Source organism: Pelobates fuscus, chromosome 3 (genome assembly GCF_036172605.1).
Source record: "Pelobates fuscus isolate aPelFus1 chromosome 3, aPelFus1.pri, whole genome shotgun sequence".
Lineage (NCBI taxonomy): Eukaryota > Metazoa > Chordata > Amphibia > Anura > Pelobatidae > Pelobates > Pelobates fuscus.
The window spans coordinates 423,928,077-423,955,641 of NC_086319.1; the positions used below are offsets into that span (position 1 = coordinate 423,928,077).

The window sequence follows — 27,565 nt, forward strand, 5'->3', positions numbered from 1 at the left end:
GGATTGGATATAGGTGAATGCATCAAACTCCCGAACTGCATACCAGGTAATAAGATAGCACTCCAAGCTGGAACCTCACGAATAGCTGCTAGCAGATGAATAGGAAAAGCAGACATCAGCTTACACTCCTAGCAATCAATCTCCAACAGCATACAGTGAATCCCCCCAAGAACGAGACAAGGCTCCGTGTTGAAGGTCAAGCAGTGGTCTGAGGTGCTGGGGCACCCAGCCTGGTTTTTATTACATGAGTACACATACAGGCCACACCCAGGGGGAGGCATAAAATATCCAATCACATACATGGTTCAGCCCACACATCCCCTCCCCTCAGATAACATTAAACCCAATTATCTGGTACACCTTTTCAGCCAAGTTCTGGATGTACCCCAAAACCAGGGAGTACACCTTTAAATCTAGCATCGCTGGATAGCCCTTATTCAGGGGGACAACATATTCAAAATTCAAGTCATTCGGATGAACGGTTCGGGAGATATGGGGTTCCAAAGATTTGACCGACCGCATGGGTAAAGTATCCGAAAACAGTTCCATGCATTTTGGCCCTGCGGTCGGTCACAAACAAGGGAATGAAAACAGGCGAATTGCCTGTGTTATAGAGCCTGGAGAGGGTTTGAATGAATTCCCTTGTTTGTGGGGTTCTTTCTACCGAACGGCGGGTCATTCGGTAGTTTCTATACGAATTTCTGGAAGTATGGAGGTCTCAGCGGTGTTTGCCTAGTCAAGTGTCCGATTTTAGTTCCAGACACTCAACGGCAAAACACCGCTGTTCGGTAGTTTAAGATGGCCGCCGCCACGTGTTCGTTTCCCGAATGGCGGCCACCCAGAGGACAAAGAATACATTACACTGATTGCCAATTACCCGTTTGCAACATTGTTGCAAACTGTAATTGGAGGCACACTTATTCCTGGGTGGTCTGGTTGTTCGGTAGTTTCACTCAATATACTGAATGGAGTGATTCTACCGAACAATCAGATGAATGCTGCATACATATAACCAAGGTTAACTGAACACATAAATGCATACATGATATTAAAGGACTAAAGGCAGGATTACTGTAATATGCTCTACAGTCTTAAAGGTACAGTATCCCACAAGTCCCAATAGGTCCACGGATGGCCCTTAAAGGCCCAGTAGCAGTAATATAAACTATTACATGCCCAAATATAGTTTTTACAGTGCAATATGTCCAGGGGCCATAGTCGCAGGGCAGGAGGCTAGCAACCAGGCTTCTCCAGTTCTCAGTGGCGAGGTTGGTTTCGTCACAGCAATATAGCGAGTAGGGGCAGAATTTACTAATACTGAGTAATCTTTACTTAGTATTAGTAAATTTAGCTGAAAGACCAGTTTGGTTCTTTCAGCCTTTTGGTAGATAGCTCCCTGATACCGTGTGAATTAGGGAGTTATCTACTAACCGCCTGCAAGATGCAGCCACGGTACGAATAGGATCGGAGTTTCATTCATTAGAATGAAATTCTGATCCGAACAAAGTCCCGAATTGCATCCTAACATGAATGAACAAACTGTTCTCATTCTGTTCGGACGAAATTCGGTCGTTTCGCCAGGCTTCGGGAAAAGTAAAAGGAAGTATCGCGGGAACACGGAGGAAAGGTGAGAATTGTGGGAAAATTTCAATGACCACCGGAAATGAAGCACACTTTGCTCCTCCGCTGGTCAGAGATGGTCAGGCGTAGGAAACCTCCATAAGACAAATTATTTGTCTTATGTTTTAAAGAAAACTAAAGCAGACAGGAAGAAATGAAGAACAGATCCTGAGAGAGGGAGAGAAGAGGAAGTGATTAGGGGAAGGTAAGTTCGACATGACAGTGCCGCTTTAATTCGCAACATTTTAAAAAAAAAAGTGTCTTAATGTTTCTGAATGCACCGTACATACCATACATAATAAATATATATATTTTACATACAATAATATGTGTGTGTTTAATGGTATTTTTTGTTTCATCTTGTAACAGTTGTAAGTAATACCGTAACTCATTATATTATATTTTATTTTGTTTCCCCAGATAAACCAGTTGATTTTGCGAGCAAAATGTAAGAAAATGTTTGTTTTTGTTTTATAAAAGAGAAATAGTAACCCCCAGCCCCCACCCTCCCCCCCTTTAGTCAACAGCAAAATGTGAATTTATTACCAACACACTGAGATTACAGACCATATATTACCAACACACTGAGATTACAGACCATATATTACCAACACACTGAGATTACAGACCATATATTACCAACACACTGAGATTACAGACCATATATTACCAACACACTGAGATTACAGACCATATATTACCAACACACTGAGATTACAGACCATATATTACCAACATACTGAGATTACAGACCATATATAACCAACACGCTGAGATTACAGACCATTTATTACTAACACACTGAGATTACAGACCGTTTATTACTAACACACTGAGATTACAGACCATATATTACCAACACACTCAGATTACAGACAGTTTATTACCAACATACTGAGATTACAGACCATATATTACCAACACACTGAGATTACAGACCGTTTATTACCAACACACTGAGATTACAGACCATATATTACCAACATACTGAGATTACAGACCATATATAACCAACACGCTGAGATTACAGACCGTTTATTACTAACACACTGAGATTACAGACCGTTTATTACTAACACACTGAGATTACAGACCATATATTACCAACACACTCAGATTACAGACTGTTTATTACCAACACACTGAGATTACAGACCATATATTACCAACACACTCAGATTACAGACAGTTTATTACCAACATACTGAGATTACAGACCGTTTATTACCAACACACTCAGATTACAGACTGTTTATTACCAACATACTGAGATTACAGACCATATATTACCAACACACTCAGATTACAGACCGTTTATTACCAACACACTCAGATTACAGACCGTTTATTACTAACAAACTGAGATTACAGACCATATATTACCAACACACTCAGATTACAGACCGTTTATTACCAACACACTGAGATTACAGACCATATATTACCAACACACTCAGATTACAGACAGTTTATTACCAACATACTGAGATTACAGACCATATATTACCAACACACTGAGATTACAGACCGTTTATTACCAACACACTGAGATTACAGACCGTTTATTACCAACACACTCAGATTACAGACTGTTTATTACTAACACATTGTTTAACTCTTCTTTAATTGCAGTCTCTGTGTCTCAGGGTAGTGATCGAACGTTTGATGTGCTGGATTCTGTCGGCCAGCGGTTATTTCAGACAAAGCAGACTGTTCCCTGTTGTGTAATTTCCTATAAGGCAAAAATTACGGATAACGACAATAGAGACATTATGGAATTAAACGAGTCTTATGGATGTTGTACCAGACTGGTGAGTGTGTCTACGAAATATTCCAGGTTCCCCAATGTAACGTCTGCTGCAAGCCAGCTCCTGAGCATCTTAATCAGAGCTGTCGTAAATATTAACGGGGGCCTGGGGAAACCTTGTGGGCCCAATGCCTGCGTCCAGTTAACCCACTCAATTTGGGGGAAAAATGCCTGCCAAGTGTATTATCATTCTAAGTTAATATTCCATATATCCCTGCACTGTGCCTGAAGAAAGCTTTGACAGACGCCGATCCCAGTACAGCCGGAGTTGGCATTGATGCGGAGTACGGCTGGCTCACAAGCAAAGAAGCTCAGGACTGGCACAGCTGCCAGAGTTGTGCAGACATGTCAGTTAAACGCCCCAAAACGTATAAAATGAAAACAAATCCGTGAAGAGGCCCCAGGGAGAGTGCGCAGCTTAGCGGACAGGGGCACATGTATGAGTGTGGGATGGATGATGCATGATTGGCTATATTCTACATGTATTTGTGTGGGATGGATGGTGCATGATTGGCTATATTCTACATGTATGAGTGTGGGATGGATGGTGCATGATTGGCTATGTGCTACATGTGGGAGTGTGAGATGTGAGGAAGTGGGTGGTGACAATGTAGACTGACCTCAGTGCCACTTAGGAGCCGGGCCAGCAACAAGTTTCCCGCCCATCCTCCCTTTGCTGCTTTGGGCCCGGGTGGTTGTCACAGCGAGGCGGGGCATGTCCTTGCCAAATAAGGGATGGTAGATTAGATGAAAAGGGGGATAATGGCCGGGTCTCATCCTCCCCCTGTCTCTTATGGTGAACCTGGAGGAGGTACCAGGTTGGACGTGTCCCCACTGGGTTGTAAGTCGACTGGGGTGGAGCATTATCGTTGGGCACCACCGAGCGGAAAAACGGCTGGTCGGAAGCCCTGAAAAGGAAGATGGTTTTTATTATGCCGAGGGGGGGAGGTGAGAGCCTTGGGGAAGTTAGATTGGCAAGGACGGTTTCTTGATTACTGTATGACTGTATAAAAGTGTTTATGTTAATTTATTATGTTATATGTTTAAGGAGTTATACAGTATTTTGTGATGTTAATAAATGCTGTGGCCTGTTTTTCCCAAGAAGTTGTCTGTCGTTATTTGAAGGGGTAAGTTATGGTTTTTATGGGGGGATGAGGGGAATGCTATCCAATGCCCACTACGTACATACATGACGTGTCATTTCAGTTCGAGACAAGGCCCCAGGGAGAGTGCACAGCTTAGCGGACAGGGGCAACAAGTTTCCCGCCCACCCTCCCTTTGCTGCTTTGGGCCCGGGGGTTTGTCACAGCGAGGCTGGGGTGTGTCCTTGCCAAATAAGGGATGGTTTGGTAGATTAGATGAAAAAGGGGGATAATGGCCGGGTCTCATCCTCCCCCTGTCTCTTATGGTGAACCTGGAGGAGGTACCAGGTTGGACGTGTCCCCACTGGGTTGTAAGTCGACCAGTGGGGAGCATTATGGTTGGGCCCCACCGAGTGGGTGGGGAGCCCTGAAAAGGAAGATGTTTTTTTTATTATGGCGAGGGGGGGAGGTGAGAGCCTTGGGGAAGTTAGATTGGCAAGGACGGTTTCTTTGGTTACTGTATGACTTTATGCAAATTGTTTATGTTAATTTATGATATTTATTATTTCGTTATATGTTAAAGGAGTTATACAGTATTTGGTTGTGTTAATAAATGCTGTGGCCTGTTTTCTCCAAGAAGTTGTCTGTCGTTATTTGAAGGGGTAAGTTATGGTTTTTATGGGGGGATGAGGGGAATGCTATCCAATGCCCACTACGTACATACATGACGTGTCATTTCAGTTCGAGACATGTAGAAGCTTATTCTTTGAGTGTTCAGAGATATTTTGCTGTTAATATCACACTGATGTTGATGCACAGATCACTCAATACAATATGACTCTCATTTCTGATATTTTACTGCTTTTTCCTCCTGTGACAGATGACGGTGTGTTCTCTGGATGGATCTATTATAGGACAGATCAAGTTTCACAGCGGCAGTGTAGTTATCCACCTCTCCCTTCTGAGTCCAAACAACGAGGTCATCCTACTCATCGTCGGACCCGGCTTCGAGACCAATGTCTTTGGGAACTCTAGCTTTGAGGTAATTCGCAGCCCAGACAGGGGAGCGCTAGGAGTCTGTCCCTCCCCCTGCAGGGTGACACCATGACACAGGCAGAGGGTGATGTACGTACAGTGTCAGTGATACAGACAGGGGAGCGCTAGGAGTCTGTCTGTGACGAAACCAACCTCGCCACTGGGCATTGGAGAAGCCTGTTTGCCCGCCTCCTACCTGCTGACTATGGCCCCTTGAAAATTGGTACGTTTAGAGAACTATATTTGGGCATATTGTATTTTATTGTGCGACTGATGCCCCTTTAAGACGGTGTCCCCAGACCTGTAAAATAACTTGCCCCTGGCTTTCCCCCACTTGGTTCAGTAAATAGGGCTTACTGAACCAAGTACCACACAGGCAGACCACCCAGAAGCTAAAGTGTGCAGGCAATTTACCTCCCAGGCTGTGAGGTTACTGCCGGTTAATTGCACGTGGCGGCGGCCATCTTTGTTCAGTCGAATGCGGTCAGCGGTGTATGCTAAAGATTCTGTGGAACTAAAATCGGCTACACATTTTACCGAACACCGCTGACCCTTACCTTCTCCCATACTGAACTTGCAGCTCCAGAGACTAAGTCCCGTTCGAAATGGGACTTAGTCGTTTTTTCGCATGAAATTGACCGGCCGCACAGCCCAAATCTATGGAACTGTTTTGGGCAGGAAAATGTGCTTGCGGTCGGTCATAAAGGACTTCCAGCTAACTTTTGATCCACTGGAGGGATTTGGCTGATTTTTGGAAGGGTGTATGTTTCAAGTGTGCTGATTCCAAATATGTGGTTTTTGGGAAGATGTATGGTTTTAAAGTTATAGCACATGTATAAAAACTGTATTTTCCCTGGCTGTAATAATTATGTTAACTGGTTATCTGAGGGGAGGGAACTTGTGGGTTGTAACCGTTATGCTATTGGCTGTTTTACCCCGCCCCTGTGGGCGGGCTTTTATGTGTAAGATGGAAATAAAAGCAGACTGGGTGTGCTAGCACCTCAGATCATCTTGGACCTTCATGAAGTTTTGGCACATGTTTGGGGGATTGGAGAACTACACTCTGGGGATTGCTATAATCACTATACTCCCCAGGGTATAATCGCTGAGCTCTGCTAAGAGCTTGTTCCTGTTCCTGCTCTCTGGAATTCGGAGAGGTCCATCTACTGGAAGCTAGACCCTGGTCTTGGGTCCAGAGTGGGTAGCGTGGCGAGACCCCAACCAAGCTGCGGCGGTTCGTGGGAGTCTACAGTGGTTATGGTGTCTGGTGGAGTGCTTGGAGACCTCGGAAAGCACTAGGAGCATCCGTCAGCGGAGGGTACCCGGTCGGGGTGCCAGCGGTTCCGTTACACTGTCCCTCCCCCTGCAGGGTGACACCATGACACAGGCAGAGGGTGATGTACGTACAGTGTCCGTATTACAGACAGGGGGCGCTGCACATACAGTGTTACCTATATAGACAGGGGGCGCTGTACATACAGTGTCAGTGATACAGACAGGGGGCGCTATACATACAGTGTCAGTGATACAGACAGGGGGCGCTGTACATACAGTGTCAGTGATACAGACAGGGGGCGCTGTACATACAGTGTCAGTGATACAGACAGGGGGCGCTGTACATACAGTGTCAGTGATACAGACAGGGGGCGCTATACATACAGTGTCAGTGATACAGTCAGGGGGCGCTGTACATACAGTGTCAGTGATACAGACAGGGGGCGCTACACATACAGTGTCAGTGATACAGACAGGGGGTGCCGTACATACAGTGTCAGTGATACAGACAGGGGGCGCTATACATACAGTGTCAGTGATACAGACAGGGGGCGCTATACATACAGTGTCAGTGATACAGACAGGGGGCGCTATACATACAGTGTCAGTGATACAGACAGGGGGCGCTGTACATACAGTGTCAGTGATACAGACGGGGGCGCTATACATACAGTGTCAGTGATACAGACAGGGGGCGCGCACATACAGTGTTACCTATATAGACAGGGGGCGCTGTACATACAGTGTCAGTGATACAGACAGGGGGCGCTATACATACAGTGTCAGTGATACAGACAGGGGGCGCTGTACATACAGTGTCAGTGATACAGACAGGGGGCGCTGTACATACAGTGTCAGTGATACAGACAGGGGGCGCTATATATACAGTGTCAGTGATACAGACAGGGGGCGCTGTACATACAGTGTCAGTGATACAGACAGGGGGCGCTATACATACAGTGTCAGTGATACAGACAGGGGGCGCTATACATACAGTGTCAGTGATACAGACAGGGGGCGCTATACATACAGTGTCAGTGATACAGACAGGGGGCGCTGTACATACAGTGTCAGTGATACAGACAGGGGGCGCTGTACATGCAGTGTCAGTGATACAGACAGGGGGCGCTGTACATACAGTGTCAGTGATACAGACAGGGGGCGCTGTACATACAGTGTCAGTGATACAGACAGGGGGCGCTATACATACAGTGTCAGTGATACAGACAGGGGGCGCTGTACATGCAGTGTCAGTGATACAGACAGGGGCGCTGTACATACAGTGTCAGTGATACAGACAGGGGGCGCTGTACATACAGTGTCAGTGATACAGACAGGGGGCGCTATACATACAGTGTCAGTGATACAGACAGGGGGCGCTGTACATACAGTGTCAGTGATACAGACAGGGGGCGCTATACATACAGTGTCAGTGATACAGACAGGGGGCGCTGTACATACAGTGTCAGTGATACAGACAGGGGGCGCTATACATACAGTGTCAGTGATACAGACAGGGGGCGCTATACATACAGTGTCAGTGATACAGACAGGGGGCGCTGTACATACAGTGTCAGGGATACAGACAGGGGGCGCTGTACATACAGTGTCAGTGATAGAGACAGGGGGTGCTATACATGCAGTGTCAGTGATACAGACAGGGGGCGCTATACATGCAGTGTCAGTGATACAGACAGGGGGCGCTATACATACAGTGTCAGTGATACAGACAGGGGGCGCTGTACATACAGTGTCAGTGATTGTAACGGACCGTTTCAGCATAAAAGGGAATAAAATCCGTTTAGGCGATAATCCCCTTTTTGAGAGACAGGCACAGCTACTGCAGAACACCAAACTCCCGAACTGGATAAAAGATAACACTCCGAACTGGAACAGCTGAACAAGAAAAGCATACAATCCGCTTACACTCCTGGCAGTCAGTTTACAATCCAATTCCCCCCAAGAACGAGACGACACTTCATTTTGAGGGTTAAACAGGAACTCAGGACTGGCTCATCCAGCCTGGCTTTTATTTCCAACTCACACATACAGGCCACACCCAGGGGGAGGCATAAAAGAACCAATGACATAGATGTTACCTCCCACACATCCCCTCCCCTTAGTGTGACACATAATCCCATTATGCATACAGTTTAAAATATACTTTTACACAACTTTCCTAACTCTAAAACCATACATCACATTCACATAAAAATACATATCCACAATCAATCCATTCAGGGGAACAACATATTAAAAAATGGCATGGGGGGGCGTGTCCTAGCCGCGCATGTGATCGGACGTGCTTACCGGAGCTCTCCCGGACCGCGGCACGAAAACGACTTCAAACAGCGTGTAAACCTTCCGAACACCCCCTAAAACGCCACAACCTGCAAGGTGAATACCCAACACCTCATGGCTAACAAAAAACTAAAGCAAAAAATGCTCATTTCCCTCCTGGAGAGGCCGCAAACCTCGGAGCTGCAAAAACAAAATGGCGCCGACGGGCAGCAAACGCCAGACCCAGGCCCAAGCCCAGACACAGGAGACAGCCAGCAAGCACCTGGCAATCCTGCTACAGATGCCTCTATCAGGCTGATTATGAAAGAACTACAAACCTCCTTCAAAGCAGACCTCCTGCAGATGACTGCTGATATCAAAGCAGATATACATAGCATGGGGGAACGCACTACCCGCCTGGAGGAAAGAACAGAAGAAATAGTGGAGGCGCACAACTCAATGGCAGATGCATACTCCTCCCTAAAAAATAAGGTCAGAGAACTAGAAGAAAAAGTGACAGACCAAGAAGACAGGAGCAGGCGGAATAACATCCGAATAAGGGGCATACCCGAAAATATCACACCTCCAGACCTCCCCAGGTATGTCAAAGACCTATTCAAGGCCTTAATCCCCTCCCTGTCGGAGTTTGACCTCATCCTGGACAGGACACACCGGCTCCCCAAGCCCAAACACCTCCCCCCGGACACCGCCAGAGACACCATAACCAGGGTTCACCACTTTACGGTCAAAGACAGAATTATGCAAAAAGCTAGAACCACCAACCCATGGCCAGAACCATACACTAACATCAAGCTCTTCACAGACCTCTCCTCGGCTACCATGACCAAGCGCCGTACCTTTGCGCCTGTGACAGAGGCGCTACGAAGCGCGAACATCCCCTATAAGTGGGGCTTTCCTGCAAAGCTGCTGGTCAAGAAGAATGGCTCTATCCAAGTCATCACTCATCCCGAAGAAGGCAAAAGACTGCTCCAAGAGTGGGAAGTACCGATCCCATCCAAAAGCCCGCAGAAAACACAAATGAAGGCCCAAGCTTCAAAGATATCTACCAGGGAATGGTCCCGAGTGCCCAGACCCTCTCACATACCGGCAGAAGTGGAGTCTTCACCGACCTGAAAAGTCTATAGACTGTTCTCACACCACCAAAACCAAGTGGACTTATCATACAGGTTTATTCTTATTTTGCGTTTCAATTTTATGCACAACTAATGTTTAACTTTATATATATTGCAATGTTACAAGAAGGTTGAAAACGTATGCCGCGGAGGGTGGATCACACCCGGTTGCTGCGTGCTCGGACTCAGACTATCGTAGATCCCATTCCCATCAGGATCTCGATACTCTAACCCCGAGAGGTATACCCCCAAGGCTCCAGTAGCCATATTTCTCCGTTGCCTAGAGCATCCCTCGTCACCGAGAAGTGACACACGGAGTATTGTATATAGTTTTCCCCCGTTACCCCTCCCCCTTCACTTGTGAGTACACCCAAAAGCCCCCTGGGACCCCGCTGCCTAAGGGGACAACACATCCTACGAATACAATATGGTCATTAAGATTATGTCTTTAAACGCAAAAGGGCTTAATTCCCCAAACAAACGTAGACTGGCCATACAAGAAGCGAAGAAATGTGGTGCGCTAGTAGCATTCTTCCAGGAGACACACTTCAGGTGGAAAGATAGACCCAAATTCACATCCAGATGGTTCCCCCACAATTTTCATACATGTTACACAGCCAAAAAGAGGGGTGTTTCCATTTTAATAAGTAAAGAAGCGATCTTCTCCTTGGTCCGCAAGATCACGGATAGGAAAGGGCGATAACTAATACTACAATGCCTACTTAATAATACACCGTACACTCTAGTTAATATATACGGGCCAAACGATAATCAACATGACTTTCTAACTTCAACCCTAGCAGTAATTGATATGTACAGATATGGGGAGGTAATAGTTGGAGGCGACACTAATTTCCTATTGGATGCCAAATCTGACTCATCCACTGCCACAGGTCTCTCACGAGGCACTATGCGACAACGAACTGCCCTAGCAACTAAGGCATGCACTACGCTAACCTCCCACCACTTAGTGGACCCTTGGCGCATCCTCCACCCCACAGAAGTGGATTATACATGTCATTCCATAGTGCACAACAGCTACTCACGCATCGACCGCTTTCTCATTCCTGCCACATTAATGCCGAAAGTAGTAGAGGCTTCTATCGGTACGATGTCATGGTCCGATCATGCGCCTATCACCCTTAGCATCAATGAAACATTCCCTAATAAAGGGAGAGGCTCATGGAGGCTAAATGAGACACTTCTGGCAGACCCCTCCATAGTTACACAAATCACCACAGACCTCCAGCATTACTTTGCGGAAAACATGTCACACGACACCTCTGTAGAACAGCTTTGGTTAGCACACAAAGCAGTCATCCGAGGCAGTTTCATAAAACACGCCGGTAGAGCCAAAAAGTTAAGACTAGCAGAATACAACGCACTGGTTTCACAGATTGCCACACTGACACACTCTAACAAGCGAGACCCATGCAAGAACACCCAAAACACCCTACTGGCTCTCCAAAACCAATTGAGAAATATAAAACTAAATAAGACAAATTATCTCTTGCGCAAAGCTAATCACAACTTCTTTGCCAATGGGAACAGGGCAGGTGCCAAATTGGCCTCCCAATTAAAGGAGAAAAAAGTCGCCTCCAAGATTGCCTTCCTAATCAATAACAAAGGGGGGAAGGTTTTGAATCCACAAGATGTTGTAGACCTGTTCGCACAATACTACGGGGAATTATATAATTTAAAAAATGACCCCAACATGTTCATACCATCAAACGAAGACATTGACAAATTCCTGACAGGCCTCGACCTACCGAAACTACAAAACGGAGACTGGGACTTGCTCCAAAGACCCTTCTCCCCTAGTGAGCTCACGGAAGTTATCTCCCAACTTCCAGCACACAAATCCCCAGGCCCTGATGGTTTCACGAATGCCTACTACCAACAATTCTCCACCATCCTTTCACCACACCTACTAAACTTTCTGAACCACTGCGCTACCAAAGGTGCACTACCAGATGAAACACTGCTAGCCCACATTTCCACTCTCCCCAAACCTGGCAAACCCCCCACCATATGTAAAAACTTCAGGCCTATCTCCCTACTTAATGGAGATGCCAAAATATATGCCAAACTTATCAGCAACCGCATAGCCCCTCTCCTCCATAAACTAGTACACAATGACCAGTCAGGGTTTATAAAAGGTCGGCAAGGGTCAGACAACACCAGGAAAATCCTAAACATGTTAGCAACACTTGATGCGGGCGGCACAGAGGGCCTCTTTCTAGCACTAGATGCAGAGAAGGCTTTCGACCGCTTGAATTGGACTTATATGGCCAAAACCCTCAGCAAATATAACTTCCCTGAACCCACCATTAAGAGTATAATGGCATTATACCACAATCCAGCAGCCAGGGTCTCACATGGTGGCTTCCTATCCAGCCCCTTCTCCATCACAAATGGCACCCGACAAGGATGCCCCCTCTCCCCCCTGCTATACATATTGGCCCTCGAACCACTGGCATGTAAAATTAGATTACACCCTGAAATACAAGGAATTCCTATACGCAACACACGGTACAACTTAGCCCTATTCGCAGACGACATCTTTGTGGCATTAACAGACCCCTCCCAGTCATTGCCCCATATGCTGACTCTCATACAACAATTTGGAAAGGTATCCTACTATAAACTAAATCAAGATAAAACCCAACCCCTACCCGTTAACCTGCCAAAAACCCAAACAGACGTGCTCCGCACCACCTACAACTTTGACTGGAGATCTTCATCCATCACATATCTAGGGATAAAAATCGCACCCTCTATCCCAGCCACAGTAACACTTAACTACACACCACTGTTGACACTCTGCAAAACAGAAATGAACAAGTGGAAACACACCATGATATCCTGGCTAGGGAAAATTAACGCATACAAGATGATGATCCTACCCCGCATCCTCTATGTCTTCAGGATGCTTCCCCTCAAAATCCCCAACCACTACTGCAAAACACTCCAAAAACTATGCAGCGCATTCATCTGGGGGGGGGGGGGGGAAAACCTAGAGTGTCCATGGCACTACTGCAAACGGTCACCCGCTCCGGAGGTGTAGGCCTCCCTAACATTAGACAATACTATAGGGCAGCAATCCTGACCTCTAGTGTACTACTGCACACACCGCCTGACACGATCCAATGGGTAGACATGGAGAGAGCACAATTTGGCAACTATTCGCTCACTGACTACTTATGGACACCCAAACAGTTAAGGACTCCGCGCAATGATCTCTTCCCTACCACCCAACTCACAGTTGCAATGTGGAACGAATTCATGGGAGCCATGGGTCACAGTGCCTCCTTCCACCCCAGGGCACCCATATCGACCCTCAAGGCAATAGTGCCAGGCATACCACTACAAGACTGGCACGGGGCGGGGATCAAAACTATATCTCAACTGATGACTGACAAGAAAGTAACACCCTTCCCGGCCCTGCAATTAAAGTGGCAACTCCCTAGCAGAGCCACCTTTTCATACCTACAGGTGAAAAGTGTCCTACAAGCACATGCTGTAACCCCGCACAGCCTAACACCTTCAGTACGAGTCGCCCCCTGCTCACTCATTGAAAGATGTTGGTCCGCACCTACCAAACCCAAAGCACTTTCACTATGCTACAATGCGTGGCAAGAACTTATGCCATCCAAACCACACTCACATAAAACACATTGGGAAAGGGATTGCAACTTGACCTTATCAGACAAAGAGTGGCTCTCCGCACTAAACGGGCTGTCCAAATGGACAAAGTGCTTCTCACACATAGAAGCCCACAGAAAGCTGTTGTACAGGTGGTACATGACACCAAACAGACTCCACCAGATATACCCCAAGTCAGACCCGAAGTGCTGGAGATGCAACTCAGCTACAGGCACATTACATCATATGTGGTGGTCCTGTGAAAATATACGACCCTTATGGGCCACAACGAGGTCACTCCTAGACGCACTAGACATCCCACAATTTGAACTGACGGCATCAATCTGCTTATTGCTACTACTTCCAAAAGACCTAAATCCAGGTCAAAAACAAATAGTGGCGCTAGTGCAACTAGCTTCAAGAAATCGCATCACACTTAACTGGAAATCAAACAACTGCCCACTTCTGTCACAGTTGACAGACAAAGTACAGCAATTCTGCTTATACGAGAGGATGTCAATTTCATCCCCGACTAAAACACAACAGTTTGTGGCTTCTTAGGACAAATGGGTAGAAAAATTTGGAGGTATAAATGAAAGAGTACAGATGCAGACAGGAAAAGACAGAAGGGACGATGAGAATTGTAACGGAGCTCCGTGTACCCCGACCGAGTACCCTCCGTTGATGGATGCTCCTAGCGCTCTCAGAGGACTCCAAGCACTGCAGACGACACCCCAACCACCGCAGGCTCCACAACCGCCGTAGCTTAACTGGAGCCGCGCCGTCTTCCTTCCACCCTGGAATGAACCTTCAGCATTCAGGACCGTGTGGGGAAAACCTCTCCTCCTGGAGAGCGTATCCGGAACAAGCTCTTACAAGAGCTAAGTGATTAAGAGCTCAGGGGAATATGCAGAGCATAGCAATCCCCAGTGTGATATAGCAGTTCCCTCCAATAACGAGACAAGGCTACGTATTGAGGGTCAGAAGAGGTCTGAGGTGCTGGAACACCCAGCCTGGCTTTTATTGAGGTTACATGCAAATAGGACACTCCCAGGGGGAGGCATAAAATCACCAATCACACATCTGGTGCAACCCACACATTCCCTCCCCTCAGATAAACAGTTAAACCAATTATTACATACAATAAAAATACAGTTTTCACATACACACTGTAACTTTAAAACCATACATTCAATTTCAATAAAAGTGCATATTCAGACTCAGCATACATCAAACATACACCCTTCCAAAAATCAGCCAAATCCCTCCAGTGGATCAAAAGTTAGCTGGAAGTCCTTTATGACCGACCGCAAGCACAATTTCCTGCCCAAAACAGTTCCATAGATTTGGGCTGTGCGGCCGGTCAATTTCATGCGGAAAAATGACTAAGTCCCATTTCGAACGGGACTTAGTCTCTGGAGCTGCAAGTTCCGTATGGGAGAAGGTAAGGGTCAGCGGTGTTCGGTAAAATGTGTAGCCGATTTCAGTTCCACAGAATCTTTAGCATACACCGCTGACCGCATTCGACTGAACAAAGATGGCCGCCGCCACGTGCAATTAACCGGCAGTAACCTCACAGCCTGGGAGGTAAATTGCCTGCACACTTTAGCTTCTGGGTGGTCCGCCTGTGTGGTACTTGGTTCAGTAAGCCCTATTTACTGAACCAAGTGGGGGAAAGCCAGGGGCAAGTTATTTTACCGGTCTGGGGACATAGTCTTAAAGGGACATTGTTCAGCAAAGTCACAATATGTCCCCAGACGGTTCTTAAAGGGCCATACACACCCAATAAATGTTAATAAGTTTTCAGGGGCACAATCTTCCAGGGGCCATAGTCATGAGGCAGGAGGCTGGCAAACATGCTTCTCCACAATCCAGGGAAGCAGGGCAATTTGTCATTTAAAGGGCCAGTTACAAATAGTGATTTGTAACAAGAATTAGTCCCGATCTTCCCCCCTGGCCCCTTTTTGTAGTACCCTAGTCATAGAAAACGTCATCGGTCACCAACCATGGTGATACTCACACACCCCCCCCATATCCCTCTGAATACCTTCCCAACCCACCAGTTTCCACTCTCCCACCACAACCCCCTTATTTAGTTCTTGACCTCAACTACAGGCTCATGACATCCAGACCTCTAAGGAGGCAGACGAGACAACACTTGCAAGGTTACCCAAATGTTAGTATTGCAAAGTCAAAAGCAAGGATGTTATATATGGTTCTCACATACTGGCAATATACCTTAAAATAACAAATGTACAAAGACTAACTTGAACCACACATATGTCTGTATCTTTATTGGTTGTATAATGCTACATCACCATTGTTGTCAAGCTGAATGTATCTCATGTTTGAATAACCCTCCCACTTTCTTTTTTCTGTACCCCTAATAACCTTAACCAACAAAAACCAATAAAATACAAATTTGAAAAAAAAAAAAAAAAATGGCATGGATCAGACCAGGGGTTCAAAAGTTAGTAAAGTATCTTTTAAAACCCCTAGCTTTCCAGCTCAGACTGTTTTTTACAGAGCCTTCTCTGTGCTGGAGAAGTAATCCAATTATCTCCAGCACAGAGACAGACTCCATTAACCACATGGTTACAGAAAGACATAAAACACTTTAAAATACAGAAAGTTACTTTTTATCCATAACACACAGACATTTCACATATCCCCAGATAGCTGGGATCTGAGCGCACAAAACTACCGAATAGCGCGCAGATCCTATTCACACAGTACAATTGCCATGGAGCTAAAGTCTTTCCCATAGTCTTTCATTATATGAATAGGCTCCATGGTATGGCTATCTGGGGTATCACATTCCCATAAAGTCTGGTCCATAGTCCAAAGGCAAGAGGCGGGCAACCAGGCTTCTCCAGTTCACAGTGGCGAAGTTGGTTTCGCCACAGTGATACAGACAGGGGGCGCTGTACCTACAGTGTCAGTGAGACAGACAGGGGGTGCTATACATACAGTGTCAGTGATACAGACAGGGGGTGCCGTACATACAGTGTCAGTGATACAGACAGGGGGCGCTGTACATGCAGTGTCAGTGATACAGACAGGGGGCGCTATACATACAGTGTCAGTGATACAGACAGGGGGCGCTGTACATACAGTGTCAGTGATACAGACACGGGGCGCTATACATACAGTGTCAGTGATACAGACAGGGGGCGCTGTACATACAGTGTCAGTGATAGACAGGGGGTGCTATACATACAGTGTCAGTGATACAGACAGGGGGGGGCTGTACATGCAGTGTCAGTGATACAGACAGGGGGCGCTATACATACAGTGTCAGTGATACAGACAGGGGGCGCTATACATACAGTGTCAGTGATACAGACAGGGGGCGCTGTACATACAATGTCAGTGATACAGACAGGGGGCGCTGTACATACAGTGTCAGTGATAGACAGGGGGTGCTATACATACAGTGTCAGTGATACAGACAGGGGGTGCCGTACATACAGTGTCAGTGATACAGACAGGGGGCGCTGTACATACAGTGTCAGCGATACAGACAGAGGGCGCGGTACATACAGTGTCAGTGATACAGACAGGGGGCGCTGTACATACAGTGTCAGCAATACAGACAGGGGGCGCTATACATACAGTGTCAGTGATACAGACAGGGGGCGCTGTACATACAGTGTCAGTGATACAGACAGCGGACGCTATACATACAGTGTCAGTGATACAGACAGGGGGCGCTGTACATACAGTGTCAGTGATACAGACAGGGGGCGCTGTACATGCAGTGTCAGTGATACAGACAGGGGGCGCTATACATACAGTGTCAGCGATACAGACAGGGGGCGCTATACATACAGTGTCAGCGATACAGACAGGGGGCGCTATACATACAGTGTCAGCGATACAGACAGGGGGGCGCTATACATACAGTGTCAGTGATACAGACAGGGGGCGCTGTATATACAGTGTCAGTGATACAGACAGGGGGCGCTATACACGCAGTGTCAGTGATACAGACAGGGGGCGCTATACATACAGTGTCAGTGATACAGACAAGGGGCGCTGTACATGCAGTGTCAGTGATACAGAAAGGGGGCGCTGTACATGCAGTGTCAGTGATACAGAAAGGGGGCGCTGTACATACAGTGTCAGTGATACAGACAGGGGGCGCTATACACGCAGTGTCAGTGATACAGACAGGGGGCGCTATACATACAGTGTCAGTGATACAGACAGGGGGCGCTTTACGTACAGTGTCAGTGATCTGTCTGTTCTCGGCAGGTGAAGTCTAAGGATGAGCAGCACATTGTGGGGATTATAAAGAGCGAGGCTGAGAATCGGATGATGGTTTCATTTCCGCTCGATTTGGAGGTGACAGTGAAGTCGTTGCTCCTGGCCGCCAGCTTGTACCTGGTGAGTAGATATCAGATTATGTTAACATCGATACCGTGATTACGGTCCTGTGATCAGAGCTTGTAGCTGGGATTAGTTGTTGCATTAATAGTAGTGAGCTAAATTCCTTTTACCGGTTAACACCTCGATATAAACAGTGTCCTCATCAGGTCCATTCAGATAATTAAAGAATAGAACTAATCAGCGAGTTCCAGACCCGAGGTGATATTATGGAATGTGCCCGTTTTACTATTCGATTAGAGATTAATGTGTGTTACATGCAGTTGGTAATATATTCTGTCACTAGATTTATACTGCCAGTCAAAAAGGTAAATGGACCCCCTGACAAGAATTGTAGGTGATGTAATGGCACCGCCTACTGACCAAAAACTAGATGATAGTCTATAGGGAAGACATACCCACAGTTCCCTATTGGACCTTGTGGCGAAACCAACCTCGCCACTGGGCCCTGGAGAAGCCTGTTTGCTAGCCTCCTACCTGCTGACTATGGCCCCTGGGTTATTTGGGGCATATTGTACTGTATATTGCTGCTACTGGCCCTTTTAACAGCATCTATGGACATATTGGGACTTTTGGGACTACTGTCCCTTTAAGACTGTGATACATATTCTAGTGTACTGCCTGTAATATTATATGTGTATTAAGTTTAACCTGGGATATGTATGCAGCATTCAGCTGATTGTTCGGTAGAATCACTCCATTTATTTTATTGAGAGAAACTACCGAACAACCAGACCACCCAGGACTAAGTGTGCCTCCAATTACAGTTTGCAACAATGTTGCAAACGGGTAATTGGCAATCAGTGTAATGTGTTCTGTGTCCTCTGGGTGGCCGCCATTCGGGAAACAAACACGTGGCGGCGGCCATCTTAAACTACCGAACAGCGGTGTTTTGCCGTCGAGTGTCTGGAACTAAAATCGGACACTTGACTAGGCAAACACCGCTGATACCTCCATACTTCCAGAAATTCGTATGGAAACTACCGAATGACCCGCCGTTCGGTAGAAAGAACCCCATAAACAAGGGAATTCATTCAAACCCTCTCCAGGCTCTATAACACAGGCAATTCGCCTGTTTTCATTCCCTTGTTTGTGACCGACCGCAGGGCCAAAATGCATGGAACTGTTTTCGGATACTTTACCCATGCGGTCGGTCAAATCTTTGGAACCCCATATCTCACGAACCATTCATCCGAATGACTTGAATTTTGAATATGTTGTCCCCCTGAATAAGGGCTATCCAGCGATGCTGGATTTAAAGGTGTACCCCCGGGTTTTGGGGTACATCCAGAACTTGGCTGAGAAAGTGTACCGGATAATTGAGTTTAATGTTATCTGAGGGGAGGGGATGTGTGGGCTGAACCATGTATGTGATTGGTTATTTTATGCCTCCCCCTGGGTGTGGCCTGTATGTGGATGAGTGTAATAAAAGCCAGGCTGGATGAGCCAGTCCAGAGTTCCTGTTTTACCCTCAAAGTGATGTGTCGTCTCATTATTGGGGGGGAAGGATTTATTGCATGCTGTTCCAGTTGACTGCTAGGAGTACAAGCCTATTCGTATGGTCAATTCAATGGTCTACAGCATTCATACGCTTGGGAGGATTTAAAGGTTTCTTGGATTCGGTGATTATGGTGTCTGCCAGAGTGCTTGGAGTCCTCAGGAAGCACTAGGAGCATCCTTTAACGGAGGTACCAAGTCGGGGTGCCAGGCGATCCGTTACATTGGTGGCAAGCAGTGGGATGGCGTCCTAGTGCGAGGTAAAGCAGCTCGGAGACACAGTGCGTTTGGATTTACAATTGAGGGCGACGCTGGTGTGCATACAGCGTCCCTGTTTACATAAAGATTTGGGAAAATGGGGTTCGTAGACCCCTGGGCAACACACACACCTGAGGAAGAGAGTGAATTAGAATGGAGAGATAATGCCCGGATAGAATTATGGTACGATGCCCTGGAGGAAGTCCAGTATCAACGGCAGCAGCGCCTTCCTGGTGTCGCATACCGGTTGGAGGAACAAATGGCCTGGCGAATGCCGCTTCTGGGAGACCAACCTGGAGGGCAGCGGGTAAGACAACTCGAGTACCTCGTGGAAAGGGAACTGAGCTTGGACACCTCATACCGGGCACTGTGGTGGTGCACTGTCCAGCCAGAGACGTGGAGGGCAGAGGGCATCCAGCCAGAGGGGGAGAACTACACGAGCCCTGGCCTGTTGTGGAAAGCCTTAGTGGAGGATGTCGACTTCGGCAGTCCAGCAGAGTCACGGTACTGGGCTATCTTTCATTACCGAGGTGAGATGATACAGGGCCCGAGATCTATTGGACTGGGACAAGACCTCCGCCGTTTCGCTGCCATGGAACGAGAGCTGGAGATGGACTATGTAGAACTATTAAATTCCTGCCAGCCGCAGAGCAGGGACGCAGACCGGGAAAACTGGGTGGCAGACCCAGACCTGCTAGCCTACAGCTGGGAAAAGGTGGCTGAGGTACCCCCTGCTTCACTACCAGCTGCAGAAGTTGGGGACCTCATAGACTGGTCCTGGAGAGACCCACAGATGGCAGGTGAAGATGGGACCGAGATCTCTCTACCGGCCCTACAGGGATGCTGGGCAGTTGGCCCAGATCCCCAGCGGCAGTCTACGGTTCAGGGAGAGGAGCCTGTTATTACCTCTCCCCAGCGGCAGCACAGCTCACCAAGGGGAGACAGTAAGCCCCTCACCAGCGCAGATGCGACTGTGGTCTCTGCGCCCTGCCTACAGGGAGTACAGAGGGTCAGCCCTGATCCCCAGCGGCAGTCTACAGTGCAGGGAGAGGCGCCTGATACCCCCTCTCCCCACCGACAACCTAACCCATCAAGGGGAGACAGAAAACCCCTCACCAGCGCAGATGGGACCGTGGTCTCTGCGCCCAAGTTACAGGGAGCTAAAGGGGCCGTCCTCCCTCCCCAGCGGCAGTGTGATTTGTTGGGAATTGGGAGCCCAGTCTCCATTCCCCAGCGGCAGTGTGAATCACAGGGAATTGGGAGCCCAGTCTCCATTCCCCAGCGGCAGGCTGAGTTACAGGGGGCAGAGGTAGTTGGTCCTTCCCCCCAGCAGCAGAGTGATATGCCGGGAAGGCAGTGTGAAGTGCAGGGAGAGGAGAGCAGCGTCCTCCCTCCCCAGCGGAAGGCTGAGTTACAGGGGGCAGAGGTAGTTGGTCCTACCCCCCAGCAGCAGCATGATTGTTTGGGAATAGAGAGCCCAGTCTCTATTCCCCAGCAGCAGGACACTGAATTGGGAGGAGAGACAGTCGGTCTCCCTCCACAAAGACTGAAAGTAGGCATGGGAGAGGAGATTGTTACCACCTCTCCCCAGCGACGGATCATCGATGGGCAGAGTGTTCTAATGGGAGAGGAGCTGGTTACCACCTCTCCCCAGCGACAGCTTAATGTACCAGGGGGAGACTGTAAGCCCCACACCTGTGCAGATGGGACCGTGGTCTCTGCACTTCCAGCACAGGGGGTAGGGACGGTCGGTCCTGCCCCCCCACAACAGGGCTGTTTAGCCAAAGGGGAGACAGTCTGTCTCCAGCAGCAGAGCTGTGTAACTAAAGGGGAGACAGTCGGTCTCCAGCAGCAGAGCTGCGCAGCTAAAGGGGAGGCAGTCGGTCTCCAGCAAGGCTCCAACCAGACTACTCCCGGGGTAGTGCTGGCACCAGGGCAGAGTACCGCTGGGCTCTGCCCACTCAGCAACCCACCAAAACAGCCTACCAGTCCCCCACACAGCCATGGTGAGGCACCTGGACCTGGACAAGTTTTTCTCTTACTCAGGTGTAGTAACCATTTATTGTGGGTGGGCTGTACTGCTGTTTCTGTTTTGTGGGTGGGCTGCTGGACTAACAAGGGCACTGACCGGCAAGAGGTCAGGTACCCTGTTAGTCTGTTTGGAAAAGGGGAGAAATGTGGCGAAACCAACCTCGCCACTGGGCCCTGGAGAAGCCTGTTTGCTAGCCTCCTACCTGCTGACTATGGCCCCTGGGTTATTTGGGGCATATTGTACTGTATATTGCTGCTACTGGCCCTTTTAACAGCATCTATGGACATATTGGGACTTTTGGGACTACTGTCCCTTTAAGACTGTGATACATATTCTAGTGTACTGCCTGTAATATTCTATGTGTATTTGTGTATTAAGTTTAACCTGGGTGATATGTATGCAGCATTCAGCTGATTGTTCGGTAGAATCACTCCATTTATTATATTGAGAGAAACTACAGAACAACCAGACCACCCAGGAATAAGTGTGCCTCCAATTACAGTTTGCAACAATGTTGCAAACGGGTAATTGGCAATCAGTGCAGTGTGTTCTGTGTCCTCTGGGTGGCCGCCATTCGGGAAACAAACACGTGGCGGCGGCCATCTTAAACTACCGAACAGCGGTGTTTTGCCGTCGAGTGTCTGGAACTAAAATCGGACACTTGACTAGGCAAACACCGCTGAGACCTCCATACTTCCAGAAATTCGTATGGAAACTACCGAATGACCCGCCGTTCGGTAGAAAGAACCCCATAAACAAGGGAATTCATTCAAACCCTCTCCAGGCTCTATAACACAGGCAATTCGCCTGTTTTCATTCCCTTGTTTGTGACCGACCGCAGGGCCAAAATGCATGGAACTGTTTTCGGATACTTTACCCATGCGGTCGGTCAAATCTTTGGAACCCCATATCTCACGAACCGTTCATCCGAATGACTTGAATTTTGAATATGTTGTCCCCCTGAATAAGGGCTATCCTGCTGGATTTAAAGGTGTACCCCCGGGTTTTGGGGTACATCCAGAACTTGGCTGAAAAGGTGTACCGGATAATTGAGTTTAATGTTATCTGAGGGGAGGGGATGTGTGGGCTGAACCATGTATGTGATTGGTTATTTTATGCCTCCCCCTGGGTGTGGCCTGTATGTGTATTATTGTAATAAAAGCCAGGCTGGATGAGCCAGTCCAGAGTTCCTGTTTTACCCTCAAAGTGATGTGTCGTCTCATTATTGGGGGAAGGATTTATTGCATGCTGTTCCAGTTGACTGCTAGGAGTACAAGCCTATTCGTATGGTTCCTATTCAATGGTCTACAGCATTCATACGCTTGGGAGAATTTAAAGGTTTCTTGGATTCGGTGATTATGGTGTCTGCCAGAGTGCTTGGAGTCCTCAGGAAGCACTAGGAGCATCCTTTAACGGAGGTACCAAGTCGGGGTGCCAGGCGATCCGTTACAGACCTATCAACTAGTGACGTGCAGAGAAATTCTGTTTTAAAAAGTAAGGACAAAGGGAAGAGGGACATTCTGACTCTTGGACTGGACTCAAGGCTACCACTTCCAGACTCTCAAACACAATCTTGGACACACCTAATTCTTTATCTTTTCCAACTAACACAACTTCAGAATTTTGAAAACTTTTCTATTTTACTCAATTCTTATCATACTTCGAAATTCCTGGGACATATCTACACATCTGATAGAAAATCTACAACCTAGCTGGTAATAATGCTGGTTTTATTTAATTAAATTAATTAATCTTTACTAATGGCAGGAATATACAGCTGGATAAATATTGGTCAGATTTCAATTATTACAAATCGTAATTAGCTAAGGAATATATGGTTATAGAAATCACATTCCTGCAGGTGGAATAAAGATAACGATATATTAACGGTAAATTTAACAAATGTTAGCGTACCAAATTTTTATCCAGAAGTATTGACTTGTTCTGATATAAGATAGTGAATCTTAATTAGGAAAGTTACAATTCTGTAAACGTAAAATCTGGTAGAATTATTCTTATTGGATGGACAGAGGAATGGTCAAATGATCTGGTATGAGGATTACTTTAATTGTAAAATTGCAATATGATAGGATATCTTGCCTATGAGGATTGTAGCCAGCAGTGTCAGAGTTAATCCAGTGTGATCTGACTGTCAGCCAAAGCTTGTATTGCTTTATGCTGCACTGCTGTGTACGTCTGTGAAGTTCTGTCTTCTCTATGAATTTGGTTTCTATGTGGAGTGTCCTGTCCTAAATCTTAAACTGATGACAACTGTGCACAGAACCGTTGCTTTTAGCTGTCTATGTTGTGTTAAACCACTGCCATATTGTATACTTATGTTATACCTAAATATTCACTGATCATTGTTACGCATGTTATATATATTATTTCATTATTATTGTCACAATACATTATATTTTTATAATTCATTTGTGATTACTAGTGATGTCGCGAACATAAAATTTTCCGTTCGCAAACGGCGAACGCGAACTTCCGCAAATGTTCGCGAACGGGCGAACCGCCATAGACTTCAATAGGCAGGCGCATTTTAAAACCCACAGGGACTCTTTCTGGCCACAATAGTGATGGAAAGGTTGTTTCAAGGGGACTAACACCTGGACTGTGGCATGCCAGAGGGGGATCCATGGCAAAACTCCCATGGAAAATTACACAGTTGATGCAGAGTCTGGTTTTAATCCATAAAGGGCATAAATCACCTAACATTCCTAAATTGTTTGGAATAAGGTGCTTTAAAACATCAGGTATGATGTTGTATCGATCAGGTAGTGTAAGGGTTACGCCCGCTTCACAGTGACAGGCCAAACTCCCCGCACCGCAAACAACCGCAAACAGTCCATTTGCAAAACCGCAAACTCCCCATTTGCACAAGGTTGGATACCAAGCTAGCCATGTCCCGTTCCTTGTCCTCACTGATGTCATTGAAGGTCTCTTCCTCCACCCAGCCACGTACAACACCAAGGGTCCCCGAAAGGTGACAACAAGCCCCCTGTATTTTTTTTTTTTAAATGTACACTACTGTTACACCAGATAATGTATAATAAACACAGGTTACTGGCTATGGGGGGGATAATGTATAATAAGCACAGGTTACTGGCTATGGAGGATAATGTATAATAAACACAGGTTACGCTATGGGAGGGATAATGTATAATAAACAGAGGTTACTGGCTATGGGGGATAATGTATAATAAACACAGGTTACTGGCTATGGGAGGGATAATGTATAATAAACACAGGTTACTGGCTATGGAGGATAATGTATAATAAACACAAACACACACAAAAAAAAATAATAGGAAAAAAAAATGCAGCTTCAGAATTAATCTAAATTGTATGCTGTCTAGGAGGTGGGAGGGTCTGGGAGGGAGGGTCTGCTGCTGATTGGCTGGAATGTGTCTGCTGACTGTGAGGTACAGGGTCAAAGTTTACTCAATGATGACGAATAGGGGGAGGACCGAACATCGCATATGTTCGCCATCCGTGGCGAACGCGAACATGCTATGTTCGCCAGGAACTATTCGCCAGCGAACCGTTCGGGACATCACTAGTGATTACTGAGTGAAGTTAAATCCTCTAGTGAAACTTACTCTAGGATCTAAGAGAATTTTAAAAAAATTGGGTAATTCTCAGCTTTATATCATTAATCGGGAAGACAGTGCCACAATATAAATTTTTAATATAATAAAAATTATTAAATTAATTTTTGATAATTTATGACAATATTATTTTTTAATATTTATCACCCCATAAATATCCTCACAATTCTGTGTTACAATATTTACTGTGTCTGTCTGCTGTCACTGGTTTCTCTGTTCCTTTCACAGGACTATGTTATTTACGAAAAGAGACAAGAGATCCTGTACAGGAAGAACAGTGACTGACATTCCGCGCCCGTCTCTGTACACAAATCCCTTGTACATATGTGCAGCTATGTGTTTCAGTGTTTTAATACTATTTCATGCAATGTATATTATATTATTCTATACGTCTGGAATAAATATATAATGTATAAGGAACAAACCCGTATTCCTGTCACTATTTAGGCGCCAGGTCCGCCACCAATTTAAAAGGCACGTATACTCAGATTTATTTCAGCACCGCACAGTCTTGGCTGGCTCCACCCCCTTGGGTGAGATCATAAAATTGACAATCTCAGCCTATCCAATGCATCTCTAGTGAGGAACGTTCAGCGCCCCCTGCAGAGTGTGGAGACGCCGAATGTCAGTGACTGTTACTGGAAGTGTCCCTAGGGAGCAACGTAAACACTGCTCCCTAGAATATTCTATACCTAACACATTAAATATGAATAAAATGTTAATAATAAATGTTTTGCTTATAATAATATTTACAAGTGAAGTGTAAAGAAAAAGACCTGAAAATAAATTCATGTATCCGCTCTGATTAATAAATACTCCATGACTGTGATCTAAATTTATGTTTTGAAGTTAAAGCTAATCCTATACAAGAGATGTTCCGCGGCCCGGGACTGCTAGCCATGCGGCCTGGTTGCCGTCCGCGCTGCCAGGCGGTGAGGGAGCCCTTCACATACTGTGATTGTGCATGTCTATGATTAATTGTGTATGTCTGTGTGACGGACCACCTGGCACCCCGACTGGCTGTCCTCCACCCACCCTGGACCCAAGACCAGGATCCAGCTTCCAAGAGAGTGTAGCAATATGCTCCTAAAAGAGCAAGTGATTATAATCCCAGGGGAATATAGTGATATAGCAATCCCCAGAGTAGATACAGTTGTTTCCCCCACACATGAGATGAGACTCTGTTGAGGGTAAGCAGGAACACGTTTATTGGCAGTCATAACTGGCCTTATATGCAGGTCCCCATGCAAGGGGCACTCCCCCATGGACCTGAGAGTAGACTACAGTAAAAACATATACACGATTACATTGGCTCTCAGGTCCAGGACACTCCCACATAGAACAAGATAATCCCTCCTCCTGGGAGTCAGGAACTGTACTAACCTCAATTATCTCCAGGCACAGAAAACCAACATTTTTACAAAATCCCCCAAATTGCTTTTAAACACAAAAAACCCCCACAAAAGTTACATCCCCTGATAGCCCCGATCCGGGTGACCAACATATCTAAAAATCACACAGATCGGTTCAACTGTTACAGAGAATCAGGGCTTTAAAAACCGAACAAACTACCTAACATAGTCAATGTTCTTACCCTGGAGCTTGTTCACCTTGTTCGTGGGAATGTTTCCACCGAACAGTGCCCTTCTAAGTTGTGTAGATCCGAATGCAGGTGATCCTGGAGGTCCAGCGGTGTTCGGGAGTTTCAGTGACCGAAAAAAGTTCCATGAACTCGACGACCAAACACCGCTGCCTGCGTTCACGTGAACAAGATGGCCGCCACCTCGTGATCGTTCCTGTCATCCAGGCTAAAACTTAGAACACTGTGGTGGAATGTGTTACAAACTGTCAATTAGGCTTAACAAGCTCCCGGGTGGTCTCTGGTTTGTGCGGCT

General features: G+C 46.6%; 1 protein-coding gene across 1 annotated transcript in view; it reads left to right on the plus strand.

Moving 5' to 3' along the window:
* The window catches only part of LOC134603657 (phospholipid scramblase 3-like), a 49,561-nt gene extending 23,224 nt beyond the window's left edge, over nucleotides 1-26,337 (plus strand). Inside the window, exons 4-8 of the mRNA XM_063449825.1 lie at nucleotides 2,041-2,068; nucleotides 3,253-3,431; nucleotides 5,390-5,551; nucleotides 18,135-18,266; nucleotides 25,899-26,337. Of these exons, the coding sequence (XP_063305895.1) occupies nucleotides 2,041-2,068; nucleotides 3,253-3,431; nucleotides 5,390-5,551; nucleotides 18,135-18,266; nucleotides 25,899-25,955 (558 nt within the window). The 3' untranslated portion in view covers nucleotides 25,956-26,337. The remainder of the gene's footprint in view (nucleotides 1-2,040; nucleotides 2,069-3,252; nucleotides 3,432-5,389; nucleotides 5,552-18,134; nucleotides 18,267-25,898) is intronic.
* Nucleotides 26,338-27,565: the final 1,228 nt, after the last annotated feature.